The 12,228-nt window shown below is 55.3% G+C and overlaps 1 protein-coding gene across 1 annotated transcript in view; it reads left to right on the top strand.

Annotated features, from left to right (window-relative positions):
- The first annotated feature begins 4,741 nt into the window (after positions 1–4,741).
- NSG1 (neuronal vesicle trafficking associated 1) overlaps positions 4,742–12,228 on the top strand; it is a 31,901-nt gene continuing 24,414 nt past the window's right edge. The window contains exons 1-2 of the mRNA XM_003411267.4: positions 4,742–4,888; positions 10,626–10,742. Of these exons, the coding sequence (XP_003411315.1) occupies positions 4,760–4,888; positions 10,626–10,742 (246 nt within the window). The 5' untranslated portion in view covers positions 4,742–4,759. The remainder of the gene's footprint in view (positions 4,889–10,625; positions 10,743–12,228) is intronic.

The raw sequence follows: 12,228 nt of genomic DNA on the forward strand, positions 1-12,228 counted from the left end.
CAGAGGTCAGGTAATTACTGTCCTGGGTCTGCTGGAACAAAGGACCACAAACTGGGTGCAACAAACAAGCATATATTGTCTCACAGTTCTGGAGGCTCCAAGTGTGGACTCAAGGTGTGGGCCACACCATGCTCTCTCTGTCCGCTCTGGGGAAGATTCTCCCTTGCCCTTCCTAGCTTCTGGTGGTTCCCGTACTCCTCATCTCATGGTTACCTCACACCAATCTCTGCCGCCCTCTTCTCACGGCCATCTTCCCTCTGCGTTTCTTCTCTTTAATAAGGCTACCAGTCATATAGGATTAAGGGGCCGTGGAAGTTCACGGTAGACTCCTTGCCTTCTGTGCAGAAGACCTGGGCTCCATTCCTGGCCGGCGCACCTCAAGCGCAGCCACCACGCATCTGTCATTGGATGCTCGTGTTGCTGTGATGCTGAACAGGCTTCAGGGGAGCTTCCAATTAAGACAAGGGCTGGCGATCTAATTCTGAAAATGAGCTGATGAAAACCCTACGAGTCGCCCTGTCCGATCTGCAACCGATCATGGGGTCATGGGGATGCTGCAGGACCGGAAAGCATTTTGTTCTGTTGTGTGTGGGGCTGCCACGAGTCGGGGGCCGACCGCTTACCACAGCGGTGAACAACAGCAACGTAGAGAATTAGGATCCAGCCTGCTCCAATACAACCTCATGTTAACTGATAGCATCTTCAAAGACCCTATTTCCAAACAAGGTCATGTTCACAGGTACTGGGGATTAGAACGTCAACAGATCTTTTTGGGGGACACAACTCAATCCATAATAGGTGTGGTGGAGGGCAGTCTGGCTTGTCTGCAAAGCTCCGCTGCTTACCTGGGGGTAAAACGAAAAAGCCAGAAGCCCAGGACCACAGTCTAGTTCTCTATTGGGTGCCCAGCAATTGTGCACCCTACTCCTGGCCGGCCTCAGTTTCCCCAGCTATAAAATGGAGGTGTGGAACTACAGTATTACCCAACCTCTGAAAATCCCTTGATCCCAGATTAATTTTTACCTGCACTTACCTGCAGCCCAGACTTCATGGAGCTTTATCTTCTGAATTTGACCTCCCTGGCCACCCCCCTCAAAAAAAAAAAGACATTGGGTGCCTTCTTTGGGACTACATATGTACTTCCCCTTGTCCCCTGTTGGGGGGCTGAGGGGCTTCTTCTCCTTCTTCCTCTCCACCCCCTGCTGATGGAAACTTCTGGGTCACAGGCTATCCTTTCAAGTTCCTTCCAGCTATGTTGTTGTGTGTCATCAAGTTGACCCTGACACATAGCGACCCCACAGGGCAGAGGAGAACTGCCCCACAGGGTTTCCAAGGCTGTAATCTTTATGGAAGCAGAGTACCACATCTTTCTCCCGAGGAGGGGCTGGTGGGCTCTTACCGCTGACCTCTTGGTGAGCAGATGAGCACTTAGCCATCGCGCCACCAGGATTCCTTCCTTCCACCTATATAGGGCCACAATTTCTTGTCTGAAATATTTTCCTTCTCTAATGTTCTTAATTTTAGGGTTGGGCAGGTTCAAACATCTGAAAACAGCCAGGGTTGCAAGAAGAATGGGCAGGCGACGAAAACTGTGAGCTCCAGCACCAGGAGATTATTATCTCGCCTTAGAAGCAACATCTGCTGACTGTCTACCCATCCATTCCCGGAAACAGCAGCACTCTGACCTGCAACCCCAAAATGGGGCTGAAATGGGGAGCATTGTTTAAATCATTCCTTCTTATGCCCCAAATCTTGGAGCTGGGAACAACAGCAACAAAAAAAAGACAACGTTTGTGGTCACTCCTGTCCATTTACAGACGAGGAAACTGGGGTCCAGGGAGGGTCACCCACCAGAGCCTTGTGTCCAGCTCTTTTCTTGCTCACTACCCCCATCTCTCTATACAAGGTCAAGAGCCTCGCGGTGAGAACAAAATGGATCTTAGAAACACGTTGAGAAAATTAGGAACTGCTGAGTGGTTCATTAAGAGAATAAAGGCAAAACAAAGAAAAACACTCCACTTGCTGGAAGTTCTGTTTATACACAAAATGTGTAACCAAAAGACTCCTGAAGCCTGAGCTCTGGCTTGCTGCCTGGGTGCTCCCCACACGCCGTGTCCTTTCCTGCCTCCTCATGCTCACAGGTACTGAAGTCTGAGGTGCTCTACTCTCTCCATGTTTTGTTTTCTTTGAACATATATTTAGCACCATGAAAAAAAAAATAGTTAACAGTTAATGCTCTCAGCTGCTAATCCAAAGGTTGGAGGTTCAAGTCCACCCAAAGGCATCTTGGAAGAAAGGCCTGGTGAGCTACTTGCTGAAAAATCCTCCACTGAAAACCCTGTGGAGTGTAGTTCTACTCTGACACAGGTGGGATCGCCATGACTCTGCAGGGACTCCATAGTAACTGTTGTTGTTTTTTTTTTTTTTCTGATAAAGAGAGAAGGAGGGGGTGGCACAGACTCCAGGGTGGCCCCACCCGTTGCTACTCATGTGGGATTCTGGCCTTAGCATATCGGTGTGGCCTGTGGTGAGTTCTGTAAAAAACTTGGGCCTGAGAGGGGACACAGTCACTCCTACCCTGAGGCCCACAGGGTCTCTCCTGACAGGTGGAGTCAGATCCCAGGTAAGTCCCCAGCCCGCGTGCCTGGGGAGTCAGGACCTGCAGGCGCAGGCAGGCTTCTAACTTTCGTTCCTCACCTGCTGCAGGAAGGGGCTGAAGTGTCTGGGAGGTGGCTCCCGTGGTGCTGCACACCGAACCGCTTGGGGAGAGGCTGTACCTGGGGATCGGCCCTGCGGATACCTCGGCCACCAGGATGCTGGCGGGCTGGCCCGGGGGGGGGCTGCGGTAGAAGCTAGGGCATTCCACCCCTGCTGTCCCGCGGCTGGCCAAGGGATAGCCTCCCACTAAGACCTGAGCTCCAGCCCGCTGATGCTCGGTCCAAAGCCCCTTCAGCCTACCAGGGCGAATTACGAGAAACCTGTAAAAGGCTGTGGAGCCCTCGTGGGGATTTTGAAAACGAGGGCGTGCCGCAGTTTCCTAGACTGGGCCTAGGGCGTAGTGAGCGCTCCCAGCAGCGGTGCTCCTGCCCTCTCGGCTTATCCAGGGATTCTTTCGGGGTTCCGGCTGATAGAATACGCCGGGCCTCGGCGGTGCAAAGGGGACCCCGGCCCAGCGCGAAGGTAAGGACTTTGGGGGACGTCTACTCCGTGCCCTCGCAGGCCCGGCGCCGTTTCCCCAGTTGCTCAAGCAGGCAACTGCCTCGCGGCCGGGATCCCACTCACGTTTGGTCGCGTTCCCTCGCCCCCCTCGCGGTTTTCCATGTGGAAGGCTTTCGGCCGGGCTTGTTCGAGGTCTGCAAAACGCAGCCCTGATCTGGGCAGCAGCGACAGCACCCCCTAATTCATTCCAGGCCTCGGGACCGCCCCTCCCTCCCGGGATGCCCAATGCTGGGGCTGCAGTAGGGGGACCCCTCCCTTCTCTTCCGACCAGGCCAGGAAACCCGTCCCGGTATCAGACTCCACCGAGGACCTCCCTTTGCCCTGGATACCGTCCCTCCGCTACCCTGGGGCGCCCCCCACCGGTCACCCGCAGCCCAGCGCTCGGAGGGCGCCCCTCACACCCCCGCAACACTGACAATCCCCCTCAGCTCCCACACTTGTCCTTCATCCCCAGGCGCGCCCTTTTTTATCGCACGCAGAAAACGCTCAGGTCTCTGCCACCGCCCACCGCCTCCTGGAATCTCCCCAAGCCCTCCACCCATGTTCGGCACGCCCAGGTCCGCGCACCTTCTTTTCACCCTCCCCCACACCTTTGAGGGTTGGTTCAATCCTAGGACCCCTCTCCCTCCCCTGCTTCTAATCACTTTCTTCCACGGCCGCCGTCCTAGGATGGCGCAACCCGCACCCCGCGCTCCCAGCCCGGCGCACTGGCGCTCCAGCCCTGCGGTGCCCCTCCCGCCGCTCGGAGCCTCCACCCCGCGTGCATCCCCAGGGCGCTCCCCTCCCTCCACCCCGCTCCGGGCAGGCGCGGGGTCTCCAGGGTGCGCTACCCTCCCCTTCCCCGTCCCTCCCCCGCTTGGGGCGGCGGGGGTCCCCCGGGGAACCGCCCGCCCCAGCCGCTGTCCTTTGTGCGCTCGGCAAGCACGCTGCGTCAAGGCGAGCCGCTGCGCCCCGCGTCCCCCCGCCCGCGCCCCATTAACCCCGGGAGGGCGGGGGGGCGCGGGGAGGGGCGCGCGGGGCCCAATCGCTCCGCGCGCCCGCCGCCCGGCACCGCCTCCGCCATTGCTGCGCGCAGAGCGGGCGACGCGGAGCTCCGAGCTTTCGAGCCAGACCTGCCAGAAGGCGAGGGTGAGCGCCGGGCCGGAGCGCGGGGAAGGGGCCGTCCATCTCCCCTAGCGGGGTTGGGGCGCGGGGGAAGGGGGGGTCGCCGGGGTGCACGGCTCCAGGGCTACGGACACGTCTACATGGGCTGGGCAAGGGCGGCGCCCCCTCCTCTAGCCGCGGGCACCCCTGCGCGGCCGCTTTTGTCCAGCGAGGTGGGATCTGTACATACGGAGCACGCCACCTCCTATCGGGCGGTGACCGCCGTGTCCACACGACCCTCGGGAGCGAGGCGGGGCTGGCAAGCGCGCGGACGCCCCGGGGACGCGGGGGCGGGGGCGGGGAATCCCCCCTCGGGCGGCGGGTGGGTGCGGGTCCTGCCCGCGATGATGCCCCCGGCCCTGTGCTCTGTAGGCGGCAGCCTCGGTCCCCCGGCAAGATGGTGAAGTTGGGGAACAGTTTCGCGGAGAAGGGCACCAAGCAGGTGCTGCTGGAGGATGGCTTCGACACCATCCCCCTGATGACGCCCCTGGACGTCAATCAGCTGCAGTTCCCGCCCCCGGATAAGGTAAGGGGCTCCCCAACGCCTCCGCCCCGCCGCAGCCCCGCGCGGCCGGGTGCGCACCCCTAAATCTCGGGCGGCGGCGGCGGCAACAAAAGAAGCACGCCGCGTGCGCTGGGGCTGGAGCTGGGCTGCGCGGGGCGGGCGGCGCGGGAGGCAGCGTCCTCCGGGATTGGGTGATGGGGGGCCTCCTCCCCTAGGTGACAGCTTCCTCCTGACAATGGAGCTGGGAGAGAGCCCTTCGTGATGTTCCTGGGAGTCTTGTCTGAACGAAGTCCTTGCCCCTCAGCCGCAACTTCTGCCCCCTTCCTTCCTGCCCCGGCCCGGCCCATCCTATCAGGGGTTCTGTGTCGGTGGAGGCCCTGAGGGGGTGCAGCTTCTGGCCCGCTTGCCCATTCCAAGGTGGACGGCCGTCTCCTTGGCCGGGTGGCCCCTCCTTGGGGCCTTCATTGCCCGTCCATTCCCTTCCTGAGACACCCGGCCCCCCCGCACTCCATGCTGGCGCTGTGTGCCCTTCGGTAGAGCCCCTTCCTCGCTTTGTTCCTCCTGTCCTCGCCGGAGTATCTGTGGAACTGTGGACACGTTTCAGCATCATCTTCCCCGAGGCATGTTTTGGCTGAATTTAAAGAATCCCCTTTTCTTGAATACAGCATGCAGTCAGGTAGTTTCTGTCCATTAAGAAGGGTATTCTCAAGACGGAAAGGTAAATGAGGCGTGTAAAAGTCTAGATGATTGCGTCAAGATCTGAAATCAAACACAGCATCCATTCTGGCCACCTTGCTGCTCCTTAAAAACTACCCCGGCCACAAATGGTCACCTTGTTGGGTGAAGTGCGTCTGTATCGATCATCTCGTTTGGTCCTTGGCGGAGACCCTGGGACTTGGCTTCACGGAGGGGGCAGGGACCGGGTGGAAGATTGCCCCTGGTGGGCCGTTCTTAGGGGTTTGGAGCTTCTGCTGTTTGCAGTGTGGACCCTTTGAAAGGCTCACTCAGCTCCCCAACTTTCACGCCCCCAACTCTGTTGTCTGAGTTTTGGGTATGGGGCACCGGAGCAATGGCAGCCAGGTGTTTCAGCTTGGGGAAACACCTGTGCCCCCACCCCCAGCCATGGTAAGACCACCCTGGGCATCGAGGGTGCAGGCTGGCCCAGGCTGGGCATTATGGGAGGGTCCCCTCCCTTCCTAGGGGTCAGACTTGCCTAGTGAGCCAAGCTTGGCCCCACTGCCCCCTCCCCTCCAACCCCATCCCCGGCTGTCCGCCCTTCAGCCGAGGAGTGGTGGCCACCTCTGCCAGCAATGCTGTGTCCCTAGGCAGCACCTTATCAGGTGATTCCCTCCTCAGCCTGAGCCGCTTCCTTCTCCCTCTGCTTGTTTCATTCCCAAACAGTCTGGTGCACAGCTGGCTTATACCAGGGAGTAGGGTGTCAGGCAGGTCTGACTCCCTGACTAACAATCGGGCTGTCCAGGAGTACCCTAAACAGCTCTGAGAAGTAACGAGTGTCCTGTCCCTGGAGGCATTCAAACAAAGGGTGGCTACCTGGCAGGGATGCTTTGTTGTGTGAGCTGCTGAGTTGATTTCAACTCACGGCAACCCCATGTGACAGAGTAGAGCTGCCCCATAGGGTTTCCTAGGCTGTAATCTTTTCGGGAACAGATTGCCAGGTCTTTTCTCCTGTGGAGTGGCTGGTGGGTTTGAACCGCTGACCTTTCAGTTAGCAACCATTGGGCCAGGGATGCTTCAGAGGAGGGAATTCCAGCAGGGGTCGATGGTTGGGCTAGAAGAGTTCTGAGTTGACTGATGAGGAAACAGTCCCAGAGTTTCCAGGACATGCCCAAGGTCACTTAGCTGCTGGTTACGATTCTCCCGAATGCAGAAGCTTCTGCTAGTGCCTGTTGACCCTCCGTACCTTGAGGCAGACATCTCTCACACGAGACCTCTCCTGACCAGAACAACAGCAGAGTGTTGCTCGCAACCAGGGTTCCAGGAGGCAACGCACAGGTCTCCCGAGGGCTGGTGATGCAGCTACGGTGGGAATCCGGAAGCCTTCTGAGAGCGTGCATCGAGGCGCTGGCGGCCCCTGGAGACCGTTGTCATGGAGTCAGCAGAAGTGTTAGCGGCAGGCTTACCTGGCGTTTGTCGAGGGCTTATTATACACCAGGCACTATTCCACGTGCTTTACAGGTTTAAATACCTTTAATGCTCTGCCGTGGTGGTTCAGTGGTAGAGCCTTGCCTCCCATGCAGGAGACCAGGGTTCAATTCCCGGCCAATGCAACTCACGCGCAGCCGCCGCCTGTCTGTCAGTGGAGGCTTGCATGTTGCTAGGATGCTGACCAAGTTTCAGTGGAGCTTCCAGACTAAGATGGATGAGGAAGAAAGGCCTGGCGATCTACTTCTGAAAATCAGTCAGTGGATCACAGTGGTCTGATCTGCAAGCTATCATGGGGGTCACAGGACCAGGCAGCGTTTTGTTCTCTTGCAGACGGGATCGTCATGAGTCGAGGGCCAGCCCTATGGCAGCTAACCACAGTAGTCTGACTAGCTGTTGTAGTCTGACAATGACTACTGCTGTTACCCCATTTTACAGCTGTGGAAACAGAGGCACAGATTGCTTAAGGGACTTGCCCAGGGTCACGCAGCCTGCTAGTAGCAGACATGGATAAATCCTGGTCCATGGACATAGACCCAGTCCAGACACAGGCTGAGGGTCCCGTGGACTCCCTTGTCCCCAGTCGCTGATATGTTTCTATTTTCATGGGCGAGGACACCTGGGCTCAGCTTGGCCAAGTGCAAGCTCAAGGTCACCCGGCGAAGCAGAAACAGCTGGGATTTGAGGACGGCAGCGTGATGCCCGAGCGCCGCCTCGAGAGATGGGCACCTCCGGGGAACACTCAGGCTGACTCTTGCTCTGGCACCCCTCCCTGCCCACAGTGGGCAAGCCACGGGTCGAGAAATGACGGGGAGGGAGGCCAAGTGTGAGGTCACGAGGCATATGGCTCCTGGCGGTATTTTTCAGTGACATGGGGCATGGACCACTTTATTCTCCACTTCTCTCCCAATTGTGTGCCAGACACAGTTATGAGCTCTTGCCATGTACTAAGGCATCAAATCCTCCCAGAAACCCACCCCGAGAAGTGGATTCTATTGATGCAGCCCATTTTACAGATGGGCAGGTTGGGTTACAGTGCAGTCACAGCTGTACGTTGCAGAGCCGGGATCCAAACCCAGGTGGTCTGGCTCCAGAGCCCTGGTGTTCATCCCGTGCTTCCCGCCTCCTGGCACCATCCTGAGGCTTGGGATTGGTTGGGCAGTGCATTTTGTAGGTGGTGTTGCTAGAGGCGCCTGGGGGAGGGAAGCCTTGTTCTGGATGGTTCTCCAGGGCGGGAAAAGGGGTGGGTTCCAGCCAGGTCTGGGTGGGAGGAAGGTTGGGTGGCTGCTAAGGATGGAAGCAGCTGCACTGGTTGGGGAACAGGGTAGGATATCGAGCTTCTGGAAGCTCCTTCTTTGTGAAGCACCAGAGAAGGCAAAATGGTAACAGCTCAGTGAGCGTCCCTCCAGTGTCCGCCCAGGGCTGCCCGTCCTGATGTGTGGCTTCTCCTCGTTCAGTCTTGGGTCCCACCTTCACAGAGAGCAGGGACTCCTCCAGACTGTGGCCACTGAGTTGAGGGCACTGTCACTCAGGGAGGACAAGCAGGGACGGCTGGGTCCCTCCAGCCCTGTGCCATCTGGGCACCGTCTCTGCACCCACCCCTGTGGGGACCTGTATAACCTTTGACGCTGCTCTCCAGGGCCTCCTGCCCAGTGGGAGACTGAGAAGTAATCAGTCCCTGGCAACACGGGTGATCCAGGCAGTGATGGTGAGGAGGTGAGCCTTGAAGGGCACCTGGGGCTGCATCCAAAGCCACAGGGATGCAGGGAGGGGTGTGCTGGGGACTGGCGAGGCAGGCTGCCAGGTTGGAAAAGCCTCTCCCCCTTCGCAGTGGAGTGTGGAGAGGTTAGAAGAGCAGGGGCCCCTTTGGGGGCTGTTTCAGCAACAGGTGAGAGGGCAGGAGGGCTTGGACAAGAGGAGGACGGTGGGAGTGGAGGCAAGGAACCAACCACCAGCTCGTTCCTTTTCCTTTGGCCGCCTGCCCCTAGGGCCACGTTCTTATTTTTTATTTCCTCTTTTTTTTGTTGTGGTGAAAATATATACATCAAACTCCACGAGCACAACAACTTCCATGTTTACAATTCAGTGACATTGATTACATTTTTCATGTTGGGTCACTGTTCTTGCTATCCTTTTCCAAAATATTCTACAACCATGAACATAAACTCAGTGCCCACCCCAATAAAACCCTCCACTCCCCTCCCTCCCACCCCTGGTGCCCCCTAATAATCTTTGGTTTCTATATATTTGTTTATTTCACGTAAGTGAGATCATGCAGTATCTGTCCTTTTTGACTGTCTTATTTCACTCGGCATGATGTCTTCAGCGTTTATCTGTGTTGCAGCATGCATCAGGACTTCATTTTTCTTTTTATGGCGGCATAATATTCCATAGTATATAGGTACCAAGTTTTGAAAAAGAGCCCTGGGGATGCAACGGTTAAGTGCTTGGCTGCTAACTGAAGGGTGGGTGATTTGAACTCACCACCTGCTTCGCGGGAGAAAAGACCTGGCGATCTGCTCCTGTAAAGATTACAGCCTTGGAAACCCTACAGGGCAGTTCTACTCTGTCCTATAGGGTTGCTATGTGTTGAAATTGACTCCGATGGCACAAAACAATGCCGTTTTTTTAATTATTACTTTTATGTTTATTTTTGAATATTTTCTTTATTTTCGTTGTTGAGAGTATACACAGACACACCAATTCAACTTTCTACATTACAGCTTGGGGGCGCTGATTACATTCCTTGAGTTGTGCAATCATCCTCACCCTCCTTTTCTGAGTTGTCCCCTCCCCATTAACAAACTCACTGTCCCCTAAGGTTCCTGTCTAATCTTTCAAGTTACTGCTGTCAGTTTGATCCCATTTAGATAGTTCTCAAAAGAGCACAATGCTCACGGCAGACATTCTTCACTAGTCAAGCTAAACTTGTTTGGTTTTAAGAAGACTGGAGGGGATATTTTTGGTTTAAGGTTTAAAGATTATTTTAGGGCAGTAGTTTCAGGGGTTCATCCAGCCTCCACAGCTAGAGGAAATCTGGATTCCATGAGAATTTGAAAATCTGTTCTGCATTTTCCCCCTTTTGATCATAGTTCTTCTATGGAATCTTTGATCAAAATGAACACCACCACATTTTGCTTATCCATTCCTCTTACGGTAGCCTTGTACTTGTGTGAAATGGCCGGTGTACTTCGCCACGTTCTCACATAGAAACACCAGTGAGACCTCAACATACACCCTCCCACCTCCCTGGGATTCAGCCCTGAGTGGTGGAAGGAGCACTGGGTTAGGAGTCAGGCGTCAGGCTGGGTCCCTGTCCTGCCGCCTCTTAGCTGCGTGACCTTGGACAATGAGCTTAACTCCTCTACCCTCAGTTATAATATTCCCTTCCCGGAGCTGCCGGAAGAATTGTTCTTGGGTAATTTCCCTGGAAGCATTGCTCAGGGGAGATTGCCAGTAACTGGCCGCATTTCTCATTCTTTTTGCAAATGACTTCCTGATGAAATGGCTCCCAGAGCTCCTGTTGTTGAGCGATGTGTGTGTCCACGCATCTGGCTGTGCCACTGACTGTTGGCTTCTCTCATCTCTGGACAAGGTGGTCGTGAAAACGAAGACCGAGTACGAACCGGACCGCAAGAAGGGCAAGGCGCGTCCTCCCAAAATAGCCGAGTTCACCGTCAGCATCGCCGAGGGCGTCACCGAGAGGTTTAAGGTAAGCGGCCCTGGAGGGGTGAGATGCTGCCCCTGCCCCCTGAAGCCCACTGAGCTGCGGGCTGACCGTGGGGCGCCTGGAACAGGATGTGACGCCGGTCAGCTTCCGGGTACAGGCCACGGTGTTAACTTTGCAGGGGGTTATTGTTTTGCTTTTCGTTTTATTGTGGTGAAAAGATATGTAACAAAACATACTCTGTCTTAACAATTTCTGCGTGTATAATTTAGTCACATTGGTTACATTCTTCAAGTAGTACAACTATTCTCGCTATCCTTTTCCAAATCCTTCCAAGACCATTAACATAAACCCAATGCCCCCAAACAAAAAAATCTCCTTTTCCCTCCCTCCCACCCCGTAACCGTTTATAATCTTTGGTCTATATCAGTTTGCTTACTTGATACAAGTGAGACCATACGGTATTTGTCGTTTTGCGAGTGGCTCATTTCATTAGCTTGTTTTCAAGGTTCATCCATGAGGTGGCGTGTATCAGGACCTCATTTCTCTTTATGGCTGAGAGGCATTGTGTGTGTGTGTACCACACCTTGTTTATTCATTCCTCTGCTGATGAACGTTTTGGTTGTTCCCACCTTTTGGCCATCGTGAAAAGTGCTGCAGCCAACACCGACGTACGGGTTTCTGTTGGCGTTCCTGCCTTCACTTCTTCTGGGTGAAGACCTAGGATTGGGATTGCTGGGTCGTATGGTAGTTCTGTGTTCAACTTTCAACCTTGTAATTTCTTCATCTTCCAAAATGATTGGGTATTACTTATTTTTATAACGGGAGATCCACACACAAGCTTTGTTTTAGGCAAAGGTTATAAACGTATGAAAAAACACAAAACATTATGTTTTTTAAGTAACTGTTCCAAGAAGGAGCAGAAATAACAGAAGATGAACGCATTGCACTTATGACAGTTCTGAGCTCTTGTCATGTCTTAGGGCATCTGGCTGATCCTCCCAGTAATCCATCCCAGGAGGTAGGTTCTGTTAGTGTAGCCCATTTTACAGATGGGCAGGTTGAGTCACAGTGCAGTCACAGCTATACGGTCGGGTTCCAGAGCCCTTGTGTTAATCCCATGCTTCCTGCCTCCTGCCGCCATCCTGAGGCTCAGGATTGGTGGGGCAGTGTGTTCTGTAAGTGGTGTTGCTGGAAGAGCTGGAGAGGGGAGCCTTGTTCTGGATGGTTCTCCAGGGAGGGACGGCTGCTGAGAGGGGCGGGGTTCCCATCAGGTCTGGGTGGGAGGAAGGTTTAGGTGGCTTCTAAGGGTGGAAGCAGCTGCACTGGTTGGGGAACAAGGTAGGATATTGATCTTCTGGAAGCTTCTTCTTTGTGTCGGATGAGAGAAGGCAAAATGGTGGTCTTCCTCGCAGATTCAAAGGAGTCCTTTGGGAGACATCGTGGTGGTCCAATCTGGATGTGCGAGCAGTTTGCTTGTGCCGGGGGGCATAGGTGTTCACACCCCCTCAGCTCCAGTGCACTGGTGTAT

This window comes from Loxodonta africana, chromosome 5, assembly GCF_030014295.1.
Source record: "Loxodonta africana isolate mLoxAfr1 chromosome 5, mLoxAfr1.hap2, whole genome shotgun sequence".
Taxonomy (NCBI): domain Eukaryota; kingdom Metazoa; phylum Chordata; class Mammalia; order Proboscidea; family Elephantidae; genus Loxodonta; species Loxodonta africana.